Genomic DNA, 20,915 nt, shown 5'->3' on the forward strand with positions numbered 1-20,915 from the left:
AAACATTTTTTTTAAATTCATATCTTAACATATTTCTTGTTATTTCATGTTTATTATATGTGTCAATACCTTGTTATATATTGAATTGCATTTTGATCTTTTCTAATTTTATATTCTAATTTTGTAATCATAAAAAAAATACCCGACAGCACGGATACTCTGAGATAATTTCATAACCCATGTCGTTCCTTTGAATAGCCATTGAAGGAACTGGGGGGAAACTCTGTGGTGATGGCGATAAGGAGCGCGCCTTGCGCCCTCCGATAAGTGTGGCAACCCTAGAGGAGAAGTTTCTTACGAGTAGCGAGCAGAGCGAAACAGGCAGGCTGTCGGGCAGCGTGCGCGAAGTTCCTAAATAAAGCTTAATTTTTATTGTGCACTATGTCTTGTTAATATTATATTAATGCAGTAAGAACATAATCTGTGATATGGAATTCGAGGATTGGTGGTAAAAACATAACAGGAAATTTCCATACTATCTTCAGGGGCGTAGCTAGAGGGGGCATCTGTCCCCGGGTGCAGAATCCAAGGGGCGCCAAACTGATGTTACGACATTTTAGAATTAAATGTTTTCCATCCTTGGCAAGCAGTAGCGGGCGCGAAATCTTCAATTGTCCCTAAGCGCTGAAAACCTAGCTACGACTCTGACTATCTCTTCCGTAATCCATTGCCGCCAACATCGAGCTACAACCATATTGCAACGACTGAGGTGGCGATCGCTACGCCTGTTTAACGAACCTGCTTCCCTAAGACCTAATATCCGCCCCTTCTCAAAAACTGACAACTATTCGTACTGCTGCCGGTTACGTCTCAGAGGCATCTCTAGTCACAATACCATCCATCCAGGTCGTTTCACTAGCTCTACGGCGCGTGCAATTATGCTTTCAGGCATGAGCATAGCGCGCTTACCCTTGTCTTACTCGCGGCTAATCGGACCCGACACCCCCTGAGCTGGTCAGTCGCTCTACCCATATGCCTAGCACCAATGATATGTAGAGCTGCCTTCACAGGAATAAGACAACCGTTTCTACTTTGGTCTTTTCAGGCTCAGCAGAGACTTTTAACGGTGCCTTGGTAGTGTCAAGTCTCTCTCACCCGGTACGATCTAGATAAAATTTGTGGAGTTGGATGTACCATTATGTATGGTCTATTCAGTGGTCTCGGTCAACTTTGTCCTTCTGTCTGGGGCACTGCATATAGTTTGAATTTAAATCGTTAAACTTCAGTACAATTAGATACAAATCCCTGCGCATGCTCTTCTTCATAGCCCCCCCCGATATGTGACGTAAATACGAGTCAATACAAAGCAATGGGATTGTGAGATATTTTTCTTCCAAATAACTACTAATTTATGATATGACTTTTAGTTTCTGTAATTGGCAATAGCGGTTGCATCGACCTTTGAGCTGAGGGAGAAAACGTGGTTCTGGAATCGGGTAATTGTATTTTACGTAACTTATTTACAGGAACAGGTAACTCTTTTAAAGTTATATATTTAACAGCAGATTTGGCGTAAAATATTGTTAAGTGACATTGCAGATTGTCGTTATTCTTTCATTCATTTATTTAAAGTCGTTTATAATTAATTATTCCTCGCCATTACAGCAAAAGTTGTGCATGAAAATCAGAATCCAATTGGGATTGTTATTTTATTTAAATTTGTTTCTGTTTCATATCTTTAACTTCAATTGCCATATAAAAATTTATCTATGATTATAAGAGTGGAAAACTTTTCGACGTCAACCGTTTTACAAAATAGTTTTAAATTCATGACGTACGTTGGACTTTAAATATGGCCATCCGTGAAGTAACAACTTCTTGTCAAAGGACTCTTGAGCAATATCTCTATCCCTCGAACGTTGATAGCATTACATTTAAATATGACCGATACCTTTGGGTAAAAATATATTTACGGGTACCCTGTGGCGAATTTTGGCGGTGCATGAATACCGAGTTTGTGCAATTCTTTGACTTTTTGTTTTGCTTGTGTTCGCTACACAAAGCTTAAATAAAAAGAAAAAGAATTGCACAAACTCGGTATCCATGTACACTTCGACCTATTTTCACTTAAAAAAGCATCGGAGAATTGCACAAACTTGTCATTGCACACCCTTGACTTTATCCATGTACACATCGACCTATTTTCACTTAAAAAAAAATCGGAGAATTGCACAAACTAGGCATTGCGCACCCCCTTTGTCCATGTACGCATCGAACTATATTCACTTAAGTCAAAAGAGCAGCCAACAAGAAAATATATAATCTCAATACACTACACTTTAAATCAAACAATGAAATAGCATAAAAACAGACTCCCACTTTATTTTGGAGTGTTTATTGTGGTAACTGGAGTAAGCCCATATCAGGAAGTGAAGCCAGTGCGTACATAAAATGTAACGTAGGTCTCAATGTCAGCAAGCAATGTAGCTGATGTTTACAAATTCGTTCTCTATGTTCTAAATATTCAGATTACATATTAAAAGAAGAATGGGAGATTTATAAACTTAATGATTAATTATTGACAAATAAACAGCACCAGTTAAAATGTAAACAAAACCAAAGAGGAGTCGGCCAACTACAACACAACTGTCATGACATTTCATGGCTTCATTGTAGGGGAAACTTAGATTCTTTATTTATTTTAAGCTCTGTGTGTTCTGGATGATCATGGTTAAAAGATGTGATTTAAGCTAATTTGTGAAAATTGGCAATTTAACTGTGAAACACAGTGACGGATAGGGCCGGCAGGTGGGAGTGACTTCGGGTCGATCTATGAACTCGAATGATCGAATTGGCACAAGTGATTCTGAAAGACAGCCCTGCACGTGAGGGAAAGTGCGTACAAGTAATACGTTCACTCAAAAGCATATCACACATAACATTTTTCTTAAAAAGTTTCCAGTTAGTAAAGCTACTCTTTACCCCTTAATTTCTCGAAACACTGTACTTTCAATAGATAACAAGTTGCTTATTTATAAAACTGTATTGCGTCTCATACTATGTTATGCTTGCCTGCTTTGGGCATATTCATGCAAATCATGTAGGAAAATGTTACAGCAGGCATTGTGTCCTATATCACCAACTCGACCTGGTATGTTCGAAATAAAAAACTTCATGATGAATTAGGCATTGAAGAACTGAAATATTTTTATTGCAGGCTTGCTCGGAATTTTTATGCTAACCTTGCAAGTATTAACAACCGTGTTATAAGGTCTATGATTATGATGTAAATGATCTAAATCATTGTAAACGGCCTATGGCCATACTTAGTACTCATCTTGTTTGATTTGACTTACTTTACCTGTACTGTACTTTATAACTTATTCTATGAGTTAAGTGCACCAGTTAACTCGCACTATCTGTATTATATGTATCTCTAGACTCGGGTTAAAGCCATCTCTTTTCTTCTTTCTCAGCTCTCCCAGGTGGCATTTTCAGATCTTTATTGAAACTCGGTGCACACTTTATTTCTGCTAGAATATCTTATTATCCCATTGCTCAAAAATATGATCATAAGGCTAATCTTTGGAATATGGTAACAGGTAGTTTGGCGACATTTTGGTAAGGCGATAAAGGTTACTAGCTAGGACTTTAGCAATAATGTGAGAAGTACACAGTTCCAGCCACAGATTATTTTGTGGTGACTTTTATAATGGATAATTTTAGAGGGAAAAGAAAATTAATGTAATTTCTGGCATATTTTATTTAATTTACACGTGCAAATGTTCATCCTTAGAAAGAGTATATGCAAGCTGAAGATATAAAAGCTTGCATAGTATATATACTTTTTAGTGATCAGGTAATTTCATACATGTCCTTTTTACCGACTTCAAAGATTCACAAAATTTTCCTGCATTTTTGTGCATTCTATTTTATGAGAAAAATTATTTACATGTTTAATATATAATGCCAAAAAATCGCTGAGTTACCATAATCCGAAGATTCACCAAAATTGGATATATAATTGAGGAAAGATTTGCTTAGACACCCAGAATTAAAAAATATTTAAATGGCTAATTATGAATTAACTGTTGTTTTGTGTTGATAATTATATATTGTTATATATGTGAAATAAAGTATTACTTTTCTGCAAAGATATATTTTTATTTTATAAAATTATTGGTACTATTCCGTTTTGAGGACCGTAAAAAAATTGCAGCGAAAATATAAGCCCCAAATCTAGCAAACACGCCCATTTAACAGCACACCAAATCTAGCGTACGCGCTGATTTCAGATTGCATAACTTTATATCATTCTATTTATGTTAAGATGCCATTGAAGTACAGTCAAAAGCCGTTAATTCGGAATGATCTATAATCCGGACCTCAAAACTAAAAACTTTCTGCGCATGCGCCACGTTGACACATGTGCATAGGCGTTTACGCGTGTGCGTAAGACCTTTTACGACTGCGCATATGAGTGTGCGCAAGTGCAGAATACGTTTTCGCATGCGCGTTTTATGTATAATGGACGTATAAGCTAAAATTATCTAATTATCTATTTCAGTTAATGTTGATGATTGCGTTGTTCCTTAATTTTCGAATTGGATCCGGCTTATTATTTTTTTCAGACTGTAAGAGCAATTTTATAAAAGTAAGCTTAAACTTTCGATTATATCAAATAGAATTTCCGATATATATTTGTTAATACATAAAGGATCTAAAGCGAAAGTATGTTTTGAAATCCGAAATCTGTTTATCAATTTCACGCTGCTCGGCGGGGGGGGGGGGGACGCCGCGCGGCGGGCGCGTAATGAATTGGAAGTTATTTGTCAGCACTATCCTTATCTTCAGGGCAGATGTTTTTATTTTATTTGGCTTATAATTCCTTACCAAATGTAGTATTTCATCTCGATATGCTCCGTCTTTGATATGATTTAAAACAAGTTCCTCGTCATTATAATTCGCTTCCGATAGCGAAGAAAAGTAACAGAGGTTATTGAAAACGAAAAAATTTCGATTGACAAATTAGTCGGTGTTCTTGACACAGCAATTATAGGACTTGAACAGCGGAACTTTGTAACTGAACAAGAAATTATGTCTGTTTAATAGAATTAAAGAGAAAGGATTATCACATGAAACGAAGCAAAACTTAAACAACTTACATTGAAAGAAATGTTTATTTAAGTAAACAAATAAATATTAAGCTTTTTCTTTTTGCAAATTTTGATACCCTTTAGATCATAATTGTTCTTTATTTCATAAATTACGGTTTAATATTTTTAATTTTATAATTTCTGCATGCCATCTTACGAGATTTAAACTGATGATCTATAATCCGGAAAAATCGATAATCCGGAATTGCCGAAGTCCCGACGAGTCCGGATTAACGACTTTTGACTGTACTAGTTTAATTTTTAAATCCTTTTTTGATATCCTATGGATTTAACAATTTGGGAATTGCCCATGACAAAAAGTCTGCAATAGAATTTTGGGTAAAGTGCAGAATCATCCACTGCTTAATGCGTTTTCAAGAATTGTACATACTCTGTATCCATGTACATATTGACTTGTTTTCACTTAAAAAAAAAAAAAAAAAAAATCCCAGAAATGCACAAGAATGACACTGCGCACACGTTTGACTTTATGTACACAACGACGTATTTTCACTTAGAAAGTCAAAGAAAATTGACAAAAATCCAATTTTTTTTTACCCTTGTAAAAGGCGGCAAACAAGTAAGTGGGCGATTCTGCACTTTACTGAGAATTTTTCAAAGAAAAGGCATCATTCATTATAGAAAATTATGTTTGAACAACCAATGAGATGAAATTATGCTTTAGCGATAACTCGGTAGCTAAATAGCGATGCAGGCATCCATTCAGCTATGTTTAGCAATTTTTATATAAATTATAATAATGATCTGAAATGGTTATTTACTCTTATGCTTCCATTTAATCATGTTTAGCCTTTTTTATATAAATTATAATAAGAAAATGTATTATATGAAATTAGCTTTTCATTTAAATTAAAACATCAATATTAGATAGTTATTTACTCTTATTTTTGGCAGCACTGGCATCAATAATAGTTTGGCGATTTTTTACGGCCCTCAAAACTGAATAGTACCAAATTATTTTTTATGTTGATGATGATGATAATAGTAACTTATATGTATAATGGCATTTCATATGAGGGCCTTAGGCCGACTTTTTTTACTTGCCAGGGCCAATTTCTTTGGTAATCTGCCACTGGTTAAAAAATCATAGTAGTACTTCTTTAACAGAATAGTATTGTTTTACAATACTACAACTTGAGTTTCCCTATAAAGGCAAGATGTTTATTAATTAGAATCAATTTTAGTTTGGTAGTAATTTGTTGGTTTAGGTTGGTATCTAGATTATTAAAGACAACATGAAAGCAAAATATTTAAAATAACTAAGGATACCTTTCTGTTAAACATCTTTCAGTTGAAACTACAGCTGATTATGTACAAGTCAGGTGTGCCTGGAGCCATTGGTACCAAGTAGACGTTAAAAAGTTACTAAAATGTAGTGATTTAGAAATAAATCATCATTGGTAATATCATTTTTTAAGTAAAGAGGTATAAGTAATTAAACATTATAAAAACTTGATTCAGGTTTTATTAATCTTTAAGACATATTTATCCCTTTTTCAGTTGTAAATAATGGCACCTGTAGCAGCACCACTTTTAGATATTAAAGAAGATATTGATTCCACATCAAGAGACAAGGGTATCAATGCTGTACTCTTGGGACCACCAGGTGCTGGGAAAGGAACGCAGGTGTGTGTAATATTTTTGTCAAGAAACCATATTTTCTCAATGAGATTTGAATTTAATGCAGTATCCTTTCAGAAATTTTCCTTTTGAATTTTAACTAATTCAGTAATAAAGAAATTATTAATTTAACAAGAGTTTTACTTATTTATAAGGTATAATTATATTTGTAGTCAACAGCTGTCACTTAAGATATAAATAAATACAATTTTTTTTTATTTTATTTTTTATTATTATTATTATTATTATTATTATTATTATTTTTGTGGTTGGAAGTTAATACATAAGCTGCTAATTTAAAATAAATAACAAACACAAGCAGCTTGTTTATTATGTGGTTTGCCTATGGTTTTTGCTTTAATTTGAAAAATGTGGAAATTTCGCATACAGCAGAATTAGAATCCCGTATTAAGAATTTAATAAGCATATAATCTAATGTTTTTGATCAATTATTATTATAAGATTTACATTTTGCTTAGAGATAAAAGCAATTTGTAAATTTAAAATTTTGAGCCTTTTTTTTTTTAAACTTCATTTCACTTAGATATAAAAACAGAGTAGTATACTTTTTCTATAACTTTAAAATTCTGAGGCCTTTATTTTACCTTATGACCATATTATGTAGAAATTACTTGTATGTTATTCATGATTATATATATAAAAAAAAAAAAAAAATAAATAAATAAATAAATAAATAAATAAAAATAAAAAAATAAAATAAAAAAATAAAAATAAAAAAATAAAATATATATATATATATATATTAGATTGTACCAAAGTATGCTAGCACTACCTACCTAAGGAAAGGGATGCCTCCATGTAGGACTCCTGAAGGTAGGTGGTTCACATTTATGTTAAACATGGCAAAAATTATCAAAATACCCATAAGACCAGCCTGTTCAATAGCATGATCTTAAAGTTTACTTTTGTAAACTGGTATGAGTAAAATTTTATTTTAAACAAGTTACAAAGATAGAATTTGAACTTTTTTTCAATTTTTAAAAAACTTATTAACGCGGAGAAATTACCATTTAAAATAACTATATATTAAAATCAAATTATGACCAAGCTTAATGAATTGTCATTTCTTTAGCTCAGTTTTTTTTTAATTAAAATGTATCAGTTATGTAATTGGGTAAAAGTATATTTACGGGTGCCCCTTGGCAAAAATTGGCGGTATATGGACATCGAGTTCATGCAATTCTTTAACTTGTTATTTTGGCTTTATGTAGTGACGATTTTGGCACTAAAAATCACTGCTACACAAAGCTAAAATAACAAGTCAAAGAATTGCACAAACTTGGTATCCAAAAATTGCCTCTACACAAAGCTAAAATAACAAGTCAAAGAATTGCACAAACTCAATATCCATATACACATCGATCTATTTTCACTTAAAAAGTGAAGGGAGCATCCAGTTCTACACTAGAGCCAAACAAAAAAATATATAATCCCAATAAACTACATTTTAAATTAAACAATGAAATAACATAAAAAAGGAAATTCATCTTGTAGCATCTAAAGCGCTACAGGAAATATTTACTTATATTATTTAGAAATTTTTGTGTCTTCAGTCCATGGCGCACAAAATTCCTTAACAGCATCCAAAAACTTTCCTCAAACCATGTTCTCTTTCTAATAGAACACTTTATATGGAACCTTTCTTGCGACAAACGCATTCAAAGCCGTCTGAACAATCTTTACATTCGACCATATGCATTTCCTTTGTACAAAGAGGACACTTATAATTCTGTTGAATTATATCCAGTGAAGTTTTTTTTTTTTTTTTTTTTTAAGTATCCTCAACCAGACAGCCATTTTACAATGCACAGCGTATTGCCTAACTTACATCTAACAAACATTTTTCCATCAGTCAAATTCACTGCAATCGCACAGCCAATCACGTCATACTAGGGTTTCCATAACATTTAATTACCATAAATGAAACAACAACTTCACGATAATCCAAAGGTACCCTTAAATTGCGTTAACCTGTAACTGTTTTTTTAAAAAAGTCTTCTAATTAAAGTGTAATTACTACAGTTATGACTACAAAAATACATGAAATGCTTTCTCAGCACTTTCAGAATTGTATTGAAAATGTTGTTCAAATTTAGAAAATAGTTACAAAATGCTCTGAAGAGGCAAAAGATTATGACCTACTATAATGTGTTTCACATAAAACATTATAACATAAAATATTATGGCCTACTATAATGTGTTTCACGATGGCTTGCAAAACAACTGCAGCTCATCTTGGCATGGATGCCAAAAGCTCTTGGTAGATGACTGGAGACACCTACCAAATGTCTTAAGAAGTGGTCACAGTGAATTAGGTGGCCAGGACATTCATTGGAATTCATTTTTATGCTTTATTATTACTCTTTCTAAGTTTTCGGGCCATAACAATCTGCGATCTATCAAATTCGTTTCTATCAGCAACCCTTTCCATCACTCGCAAAAATGATTTCTTACCTTCCCCACCAGCACTTAAAACCATTCCCACTTAATCACGTGCCCCCCCCCCACGTCATCCAGACTTCATTGAAAAATGTGGGGATAGTCGTAATATTTTGGCTTGTCAGTGTTTGAAAAAAGATGTACTCAATGTATGCCATTTTTTATAATTTAATTGTTTAATTTTATTTAAGCTGTAGCTCTAAACTTCAGCGGTGTGAAATAAGATGAATACTGCACTGCAGCAAAACCATAAAAGTTTTCAATCTACTCATACTATACTTTTTATCATTCTATTATTTTTTTATTATAAAATGAAAAAAAAAATAATTAAAAATTTTTCTGCAGCAAGTGGCTGGGTTATTTTTAAATGATGTGTATAAAAATAAATTATATATAAATATTTATGGCAGTAGTGGTAAATTTTTTTTAGTTTAGCAAAATCATACTTAATCAGTTCTCATAATATTACTACATAATTAATTATTATTCTGTCACACTCATTGCTTATTCATAATTGTAATCAATTTAGCTTTCATGTCTGATTTAAAAGATTTACCACATTCACTGAATTGAAAAAAAGTAAAGCAGCCTTTTGTTTTTACTTTTAAATATCTTCAAAAAGAAAAGAAAAAAGGAGTACTGTCTACATTTATTTGATTTAAATATTTTTATGAGCATCGTAATTAAGGTGGCTACTTACTTCTATGCTATCAGGAAGGTATAACATGTGGGTTAAAGAAACATTGTTTTAAATGAAAATTTAATCATTTATTGTTAAAGCTTGCTCTATTGGCTGTATTTTTGGTACTTTATGATTATTCACATCTCATGAAAAGTGGCCCTTTATGAATTAGCTGTCTTTATGGCTCATAGGTATTGTTCTGTTCATGAATTATATGTACTTGAAAAATATGTCAAATACAACAGTTTTATCCAATGTTAAAACTGCTTTTGCATCTGAAAACACCAAATTTTTTAATTTTGTCCTTAAAATATGTGTTACTGTACTGATTAATAGTGTTACAGCTGAGAAGAAATACCCCCCCCGAAAAAAATAACATTATATGTGTGTTCTGTAATAGGAAAATTAATTCTTAATCTTAATTCATGTTTTTTAGGCTCCTCGTCTGAAGGAAGAATTTTGTGTTTGTCATCTTGCAACAGGTAACTTTGAACATAGTTTAAAATGATCTGCTATTGATATATTTTAGTTTTTGTTGGGCTATTCAAATTAAATGCTGTACTTAATGATAGGCTAACCTGACAGTATACATCAGTACATGACCTTTTTGCAGTTGTTCCCCACTGTTTTTCTTAATTGCTGAACTACCTGTGGGATGTCCAATTTCTTAATTTGCTGCATATTTGGAGACTGATTGCTGACAATTTATTTATGCATCTAAATTCTTTTCCGCAATTTACTTCAAAATTAGCCTTTAAGGCCATCTTTATATAGCCATTAAAGGAGTTACATATTATAGTTATAATTAATATATTTAAAGCAGTTCATTGAAACTGACTCGAACTATCAGATCATTTCAAATTATTTTATGGCTTGAATAACATGCTCAGTAACACTTAATATTTTAAAATCTATGTCCGATAAATTAGATATATATGCTGAACGACTATAAAATATAAAGCAACACTTGTTTCTTAATTCTTTCTTGATTTTATATACTTGCTGCATTGTTAGTTACAAAACTACACATTTTACATTTAAATTTGTCTCAGCTTTTTCAGTGGCTTCAAAAGCAAGATTCCAATTTTTATGTGTACTTGCTACAGTATTAGTTACTAAACTAAGCATTTTACATTAAATTTTTTTTTCAAATTTTTAATGTCTTTAAAACAAGGATGAATAAATTTTTGTCTGTGTTTATGATGTATTAATAATTCCCTATAACTGCATAGTTCTGTTGTACAAACACATTGCATATTATTGGTTGATTGTGAGCATTAGAAGAGTTGTCTAGAATCATACATAATACATCTGATCAACTAAAGCATTACTGCATTTCTCTGATCTTCACGTAAAAATATATATATTATATATACATATAATGGATGTTGCTTACACGTTTTTCATATTTGGTGGCATTTACGATTGAGAATAAATATTTTCAGTAATGTGCTTCAACAAAACTCAAATAGTATTCATTTTTAAATTGATAATGTTTGAAGGCCTTTCTCTTTTAAAAAAAATTTTGTTTCAGTATTTGTAAATAATTAATTAGAACTTATCACAGTTTTCTCTAGAAATAAAAGTAAATTGTTCTTTTACTGCAATAGCAAATTTATTGTTAACAAAATAAAATTTATGATTATTATGAATCTGTAAATACTGCATAAACTTATATATATTGAGTGTTTATTTGAAACCTTTTTATTTAGGAATAATATTTCTGTTGGAACGTACTACTTGCACTTCTTTGCATATTCTGTAGTTTAAATGTTTTATGCCATGAGTTTATTAAGCAGTCTTTTTTTTTTTTTTTTTTTTTTTGTTATAATAATTTATCAGAATGACATTTACCATAACTTTTTAAACCATTTTAGAGAATTCAACATTTTTATGGATATATTGATATTTAATCCTTTTCCAGGAGATATGCTTCGAGCTGAGGTAGCCTCTGGTTCAGAACTTGGTAAAACATTGAAAAAAGTAATGGATGAAGGTAAACTAGTCAGTGATTCATTGGTTGTTGATCTCATTGACCGAAACTTGGACAAGCCTGAATGTCGTAATGGGTTTTTGCTAGATGGATTTCCTCGTACAGTTGTCCAAGCTGAAAAGGTATGTTTTATTTGATAATATATGATTATTTTCATAATAGATTTTTGTAGAGGGATTTCCTTTTACACTTGTCCAATCTGAAAAAGTGTATTTTATTTGGTAATATATGATCATTAATATAATTTGGTGAAAATGTGTACTAGAAAGTTAATTCAAACAGACTGTGTCTGTAACTTTGTATTTCCTTACAAAACTTCATTGTTATTCTTGTTAGATTCCTTACTTATCGCATGCAAATAATTTAAAATAATTTTTACTGTATAACCAAGTTACATATTTTTTAATTTTGTAATGTCGCCATTTTGAAAGTCAATCGCCTAAATCTGCAGTGAAGTAAATTTTGACTTTACAATTAAATTGAATGTCAGTGGGGCCCATCAAAGGCTATAAACATCAGAGATCTTCAAATTTATGGCCATTGGTGAGCAATCCATGAGTCATGTGGAATATTACAATAAATGTGAATAAAAAGGAATTCCGGAAAGAGTGATTACAAAAATGTCATATTATCTTAACCTTTTTATAACTGAGTATTAACACCTTTTTATCATTGTTTCTTTAATATTTTCTAATAGCATATTTTAATATGGTAATTTTGTTATGCGATAAATGTTAGTATTAACATAATCAAAGCATTTATATAAATATTAACAAAGGATAAATAATCTGTGCATTCCAATCAACTAATGAAAATCAAGCAATTTATTAAGATATATTTAATTTTCTTATGAGTCATAGAATTACTTAAAAATATTTTGAAGTATTTTATATATGCAAATTAGCAAGAAATACTCCAAGTTATAATATTTAAATATTTTTGTGGGTATAGCATTATGAGATTTGTTATTTAAAGTAATCAGTATTTTATAATTTCAGCCTTTACTATGACTTCTCTTTTCTGTTTCCTCACCAGAATGTAAATTGAGTTAGAGAATATTTAAGCTGAGGTTTTAGGATTGTTAGACAGAGCATATTTCTTTCCCTTCGTGGCCATGCTACATAGTTCCTGCCAGTTCTGATAAGTTCATAATTATTCGGCCTTGTGTTATTGCTGCAAACATTTGGATTTGATATGCTGCTTAGAGCTTTTGAGCCAACTTAAATTTAATTTTAATGATGCAGTCCTTGCCTCTTAGTCTGCATTTTAAATATGAATTTGGGCTGTTACCTTAATTACACTGCCACAAATTGTGGTTGATTCTGTTAGCACTAGAAGTGCATTTATGTCTAAAAGTTCTAAAATAAAAAAATTCTTTAAATTTTTAAGTACTTCAGACACAGTGATAATTCCCTTTATGTCTGTTAGGAGTTAGGAACTAGTTTGTGTTCCCAAAGCAAGCGAAATTCTACATTGTATTAAAGTTGATTTTTGGCATAGAAGGTGATACTAGTCACTTTTCTGCAAAGCTTAATTTTTTTATCTTTTATTATATAGTTCAGATCTTTGCAAAATCTGTCATTTGGCAAATTTTTATATTGGCAGAAAAAGATGTCTGTAACAAAATCAAAGTTTACAGCTATGGAATTTCTGAATTCATATTATAAATAGTCAGTGTTTATTAATGCTTAATAAGAAAATATATTCTTAAAGCAAATTATTTTTTCATAAAAAAGATAACAGTTTGGTAATGATGTAATATGTGATCTGCCACATATTTATTAGATAGTGCCACTAAAATGTTTTTAAATCTGAATGTGCAACAAAATAATGAAAAAAAGGAAATGGTTAAAACCACAACCAACTAAAAGCAGATCACATATTACATCATCACCATGTCATAAAAAGATAAAACTGTTTGATAATGTTGAAATATGCGAGTTTATAACATATATTTATTTATTTATTTATTAGATTGAGCCATTTAAATGTTTTAAATATGAATATGCCAAAAATGATCGGAAAAGGAATTATTAAAACAACAATCAAGTTTAGTGCTACAACTAAGTGTAGTAGATCATTTACTACGTCATTACCTGCAATTTTATAGCTGTATTTGTGAATTTTTTATGCTAAAATTACAAGATATTGGGTGATTGCAAAAGTTCATGCCCAGTTTGAAACCAAATTAACTATAGCTCATTTCTCCAAAAATGGTGTTTATCAATCATTAATGTATCTTCATCATTTTCAATAAGTGTCTCCTAATGTCTTACAAATTTTTGAATGTTTTCTTTGTGGAAACTGCATTGTTTCTCTTCAAAGGAAGTTGTAAGGTAGTTTTTAACTTCTTTCAAAGAATCTTTCTTTCTTTTTTTTTTTTTTTTTTTTACTGTTAAATTTATTTTACAAAGAGCAAAGCAGATGAAAATCTGAAGGTGCAAGGTAAGTGGAATAGGGCAGGTGGTAGAAGATTTCCCATTTTTGTGCTTGAAGTTTTTGCAGTGTCTGTTAAGCTATATGTGGTTTAGCATTATCATGGTCAAAGATGTTCCATTTTCGATTTATGAAATTTGAACAATTTGCTTGGATTTGAGCTCTAAGTTGGGTGAGTTGCTCACACTATTTCTCATTAATTATTTGATCATGTGAAAAAAGCTCATATCAATTTATTCCTGTGCAGTCTCGCCAGACATATAACAATATTTGCATTAAATACATTTCATTTTTTTTTGCTATAGATTTTTCTTTTTCACTTCCATGCTTCTAGCTTTATTTTGTTAATACATAACCCATTTTTCATCTCCAGTTATGACATTATCCAGTTAGGTTCATTTTGTCAACAAGTGAGGAGAGGCTGTGGAAGTATGGTTCACATTGTTCCTTTCTGTCAAAACATGCAGAACCCATATATTGAATTCCAAAGTATATCCAAGTTGCTTTAAATGGTGGAATCTCATATTAAAAATCATATTCCTGCAGACATTTTACTGCAGTTTCTTCCATTGCATGCAAATCTCACAAGTGTGTACTTGATGGAATTTAAAGCAACAATATCAGAAGTTGTTATAAAAACTGTTGGAACTTGGAATACAACGTTAAGAATCTCCATGAAAGTTATGCACATTTTGAAAATTTAGCAGTTTTTATTAAGTTGGTGGTGTTAAGTACTCATAAGTACTCTTAATGGCTTATAGAGCTATTTTCTTGAGTCTTAAAAGTGTAATGACTTTTTTATGTTTTTGCTGCGTAATTGTCTTTTGCTGCATTCTTTTTAAATTGTTAGAATATTTAAAAAGCAGTGGAATTCTTTTAACGTATCATGTATATTTATGTTATATATAAATATTTGAATTTATAGCTGGATGGACTTCTAGAAAAAAGAAATACTCAATTAGATTCTGTCATTGAATTTGGTATAGATGATAGTCTTCTGGTTCGGAGAATTACGGGTCGATTAATTCATCCTCCCAGTGGAAGATCTTATCATGAAGAATTCCATCCTCCAAAGAAGCCAATGATTGATGATGTGAGTAGCTTATTCTTTTTTAATTTATTGAAAAAGGTATGTAATTGGAAATAACATTTATATGGATTTATAGTGAGATATTTACCGCTGTAGTTTGTTCTTGAACTGTGCAAGAGTTAGTGGTCTAATCCGGGGTTTCTTAAACTGGGGTTCGCTAAAAATTTTAGCAGTTTTTATATTTCTTTAACTTATTGTAATAATTTTACAATTACCAAATATTTTTACACAATGTATATGAAAATAGATAAAGATAAGGCTATGCAGACAAAGAAAAAAGGAAACGTTTTGACGCATTCTTTTTGTAAAAACGTGCAAAGCAAGGATGCAAAGTCATTTTGTCTGTGACTTATTTAAAATTTTCACATTGTTCTATGTCTTAAAATTAGAAATTAATGTTAATGACCTAAAACTGCAATAGTATATTACAGTACAAATGAAAAAATTGACAGTTTCACTCAGGTGTGTGTCAGATTTGCACAATACTTATGGGTCCCAAAAATTTTTTGTAAATTTATGGGGTCCTGAAGGCTGCGACTGAAAAAAGTTTAAGAAACCCTGGTCTAATCTATCCTATTTAAGGAAAATTCACTTAGATTTTTTCTTTCCTAAAACTAATTAATAATAGTTTTTTTTTTTTTTTTTTTTTTTTTTTTTTTACTGCTGAATAGAAATATTGCTGATTATAAAACAGCCAATTAACACATATTTCTTAGATTATATATATTAGATCTAATTAATTAGACAGTTCTGGGTTCTTTAGTTGTAATAGTGAATCGAACTTACTCATACAGTAAAAGGCTATGGAAATAATTCTGTGGGAAAGATGTTAAAGAAATACTTGAGGGCATTTTATGATACAGGAAAGGAACCTATTAAGTAAATTTTAAAAAATTTAACATTAATTATAGCATTTACAAGTATTATAAATATAATCGGAGAGAGAAAAGTCAGATCGAGTCCTGCAAACAAAGAAAATCTACCCTAATTTGTAAAGTACTATTTTTATCAAATGTATGCATATGGTTTGCAGTAACCAAACACCAGTTATGTTCTAACAGGATGAACTAAAGTTTAATTTTTGATTTGCTTGAAGTAAAGGTCTTGAGCAATATATGGAGTAACTGGTAGCAGTTGATCCTCTGTGATGCTTCACTCATGTAATGATATACAGCCCTTCAGTTCTGCTTTAACCCTTTCCAGCACGCTAACTTTGAAAGTCAGAGATTAAAAAAAAAAAAAGCTAGGCAGTGTAATTAGGCCTTCACAAGTAAAATTTTGTGAAGATAGCATTTATCATTTTAATTCTGTGGGTGTGCCCAAAGTGGCACACTGATTGACTAGAGCTTCGAAAAGAGTGCTGAAACGAGCATTGTTATCAATGAACTGACCGATGAGATGTGGAGAAACAAAGAATACAGACTCTCAGTTGTCCTAGATTATTGGTGAGCCCAGTCTGGCCACACCTAGGGTTCGCCATTTGATTTTAGGCAAGATTTCAAGGTAAAAATTTATAATAGAATAAGAAGATTAACATACAGCCAAAAAAAAAAAAAAAAAAAAAATAACATAGAAATTTCTTTTTAAAAAATGAGGGTCTTAAAAAACTAAACATGGCTAAAATATATGGACTGGTTTGTGTTGAGCTGCCATCTACTATAAATAAAGAATGTTCAGAGTAACCTATAAACCATTTTTCATTCAATTTTTCTCTGCATACAGAAGGACATTTTTATACCTTTTTCTGTTTCTATCTCTAATATTTGTAAATGTTAAAATATAAAAAGGTTTTTGAGTTTGTTTTATTTATCTTATAGATTTCTTTTACTGTATTTTATTATAAAATGCCCTCTAGTTTATTTTTGAAAACCTGATTTTTTTTTCCCCCTCAATAATCATTTTCCTATTCTTTGAATGATGTACAGTGCCCACTGCTTATTAAACTTATTCATTCTCATTAAGTTCCTTAAACTCGCACCGTACAAATTACAATTAAAAAAATTCTTTTAAATCCTAGTCTAGAATCATTCTTATATAAACTAAGAGCCACTACTAACTATAATTCGCTATTTTTATTCTGTTCTGTTCAGAATCACATCAGACAGACAAGCCGTCCATCCAAGGGCTGTTTTATAACTTTTCATTGAAATTTTTAATAATAAATGGCACTGTTAATATCACACTGTCGAAATAATGATAAACATAATATAAGATTTAATGGGAACATTTCTCTAGGTAGCACATGAAGTATTTTCTCCCTTCTTTCTGCATGCCTTTGTGGTGTAATTGAGTGCATACTCAACATATATTAGAGAGGTCCAGGGTGTGAATTTCCGTGAGGGCATTCAACATTTTTCATGTCTCCAGCTAAAATAATAATGATTCTACAAGGATACTAAAATATTGCTGCACTCAAGGTGATGTTGGTCATCCAAATACCACTGAAACTGCAACATTTGTTGTGTTATTTATTTTTTTAATTGAATGCTTATATTTGATGTCAGTAAAACTTTTCTTTCAAAAATTTTGAATTTAAGTGCTTAATGATACTTCAGGTTAGGATTCAAATGATTAAAATGTACGAAGTTTTGCACTTTTAAATCTTTTTCATGATTTGTGGTACTTGAACATTCAAATTTCTAGTTCCATATTACACTGCAACATATTGGTATTGTATGCGATCTATTATAAAAATGTATGTACACTTTAAAAAATGGTACACGTATTGATTTCATAATTGAATTATCTTTACCTTGTTTAGTATGGTGTTTGTTCAACATATATTAGTACTCTCATGATGATATTATTTGATACATGGTAGTGAGTCACAGTGGCTTTTGGGGACTTTGAAGAGCATCATGTAACACAAGAAACTGGATATGCTGGAGGTCCTTCATCAATAAATTACAGCAGCAGGTGCATTAACCTCTGTGGATACACTGACTAGTGTTCATTGTTCAAGCAATCACTTGCTGTTGTGCTATGTGTCAGCTGCTAATGGCCTATATTAAGTCTTACCTAACCTAGCATATGTATGATTATATAAACCTATAATTAAATTCAGTACTAACATACAATAAAGAATTTTTGTTAAAGTGTGTATACATATTTCTGTTAGACTTTGTATTTAGTCAAAAGTAAGACTTCTTCGAATATATGTCCATATGTATATTTTAAGAAAATTTTTACGAAGTAAAAATGTATATGAATAATTAATGACAGTGTAGTTCTGACTAGAATTTATTTGATTGTAATTAGAATGAAACAATTTACAGGAATTATTGTTAGTTTTCTAGAAGTGTGTACATGCTTAAATAGAAATACATACAGAAATCAAAACTTATATTATAAATTAAGATATGTTTATTTTCACAGCTCTCAATAAATGTATTTTGTTTTTCAGCAAACTGGAGAACCACTGATCAGGAGATCCGATGATAATGCAGAAGCACTACGGAAGCGACTTGAAGCATACCACAAGCAAACAAAGCCTCTTGTTGACTATTATAAACAGAAAGGTATCCACACATGCATAGATGCATCTTTGGATGCAAACACAGTGTTTGAAAACATTAGAAGGACGTTCATAAATGCCAAGTCCAAAGATAAAGTTATTTTCATGTGATGTGGAAAATGTTCGAATAACAAATTGGCTGTATGATTGATTACCTTATAGTACACATATTTTTTAATATTAAGATGATTCTTCTATTTGAAATCAGAGATGTTAAAAAAATCAGTTTTAAACATTGGAAGCAGATGATGGACCAATGTACATAATAATGGTCTCACCTTTGGACTTTAGGAGCTATATTGCTCTTTCTGCTTAGTATATTTGATACTTTTATGATTTTTAAAATCATGAGATTTTCATAAAAGTATGAACTTTTTTATGATTTATGTGTAATGCCTGCCAATAATTTGAGCAACATATTTTTACTAATGGTTTAAGTTATTAAAAAATTATGATCAAGGAAAAAATGCTTCGTTTGTACAAAGCAGCAGTTATTGACTACTTTAATCTATTGGAAGAGGTCCGAATTTGAAAAATTTATTAAGTGAATTGCCGAATTTTGATATATTGTAATTTTTTCCTTGAAAGGTATTTACTATAGTGTACATATTTTATTACTAGAAAAATACTCATCTATATAACCCTATTTTTTAAAAATAAGCTAAAATTTATTTCTAAGATATTACATATATATACAAACTAATGTGTAACTTATTCAATCTCTGATTTTAAAAATTGTTCTTGATATTCTTCTCAGGCAAATATGCATTCATATTTTAAAACTAGAAATAGAATTGTATCTTTTCAAAATAGAGTAGTTTTATGCACTGTATTTTGAAGCTTTTTACCTTGTAAATTTTTGCATATTTTGCTTTGTTGCTGTTTGTGTTAAAATGTGAAAGACTCAAAACATATCATGTATTAAAAATAACAAGATTTAATTTTTTATTGAGCTTGTAATTCTTTTGCTTCTTCTCTGTTCTTTTTGTCTGATTAAGTCTCTGTATCAGCACTTAACATAAATAATATAATAAGTTGCACTGTGATTAAAACACATATAATAATATAAAAAGATACAAGAAAAATCTCTAAATAGTATAACAGGGTTCGTGTCCTTAGGTTTTATGAAATTGATTTTTGGTCCTTAATTTTGGCCAAAACGGAAGGAGGTCCTTAATTTTAATCATCTGAAATTTCTGTCTGTTTTTACGACTGCCATTTTGAAAGTGAATTATCATTTTGGAGAAATATTTTTTGGTGATTCATCAACAAATATAGTTATCTTTTGAATTAATGAATAGGTTCATGGATTATAATTTGTTCCTATTTCTAATATAAACTGTGTGATACTCAAGTTTCTGAACAAAAAGTGAAACATAGCATTTCAAAATTATTTCATTTTTTTCTAATGAAAAGCTCTTAACAACTTTTTGGCAATGTGAATTCTTCATTAAACAGTTTCAAATTTGGCAAATTATCAACATTTTGCCGATTTTAAGATCAGTTTCTATAGAAAATTTTTAATTTGGAAATCTGGGAATTTTTCGACATTTTTTAAAACATTACAACATTAAGTTAAAGTAATGCTAGTACATTGAAATTATATTCAAGAAATAACATTAAAACAAAATTTTTATATTTTTTGCTATCATATTATAAAGTGACATTACTTTCCATTTTAGCAACATATTATACAATATTTTGAATCAGAAAAATAAACAAGGTAATAAATGCATAAATTGTGCTTTATGAAACAATTCTTAGCAAAAGCAAAATAGCTATGTAATTAATTAAAAAGTCTGTTTTAATTTTTTCATGGGAAGAGTTTTTCCATGTAATTGTCTCAGAATATGCATCAGTTTTCTCTGTAAAATTAATTTTACACTTTTTTATCGAAGATTTTTTTTTACGAAATATTTCTGGCTTTTTCTGTTACAGAATTGTTAGGGGTAATTTTTCTGAAGGATATTAGACATTGCAACTTGGAAAATTTAGGAGGATTT

The 20,915-nt window shown here is 30.5% G+C and overlaps 1 protein-coding gene across 4 annotated transcripts; it reads left to right on the plus strand.

Moving 5' to 3' along the window:
* Positions 1-1,301: 1,301 nt before the first annotated feature.
* On the plus strand, positions 1,302-19,860 carry LOC118198417 (adenylate kinase-like). 4 transcript variants are annotated; one of them, XM_085826963.1, is made up of 7 exons: positions 1,418-1,436; positions 6,409-6,517; positions 6,618-6,743; positions 10,316-10,361; positions 11,804-11,994; positions 15,234-15,401; positions 18,802-19,860. In XM_085826963.1, the coding sequence occupies exons 3-7, from the start codon at positions 6,627-6,629 to the stop codon at positions 19,021-19,023; spliced, it is 744 nt and encodes a 247-aa protein (XP_085683089.1). In that variant the 5' UTR covers positions 1,418-1,436; positions 6,409-6,517; positions 6,618-6,626; the 3' UTR covers positions 19,024-19,860. The 4 variants fall into 4 exon arrangements, with proteins under 4 accessions (XP_035225975.1, XP_035225973.1, XP_085683089.1 ...); XM_035370083.2 differs by lacking the exon at positions 1,418-1,436 and adding an exon at positions 1,448-1,472; XM_035370084.2 differs by lacking the exon at positions 6,409-6,517 and having other exon boundaries at positions 1,302-1,436.
* The last annotated feature ends 1,055 nt before the right edge of the window (positions 19,861-20,915 follow it).

This window comes from Stegodyphus dumicola, chromosome 11 (assembly GCF_044657685.1).
Source record: "Stegodyphus dumicola isolate Sdum_Otavi_A_Nest chromosome 11, ASM4465768v1".
NCBI classification, from domain to species: Eukaryota; Metazoa; Arthropoda; class Arachnida; order Araneae; family Eresidae; genus Stegodyphus; species Stegodyphus dumicola.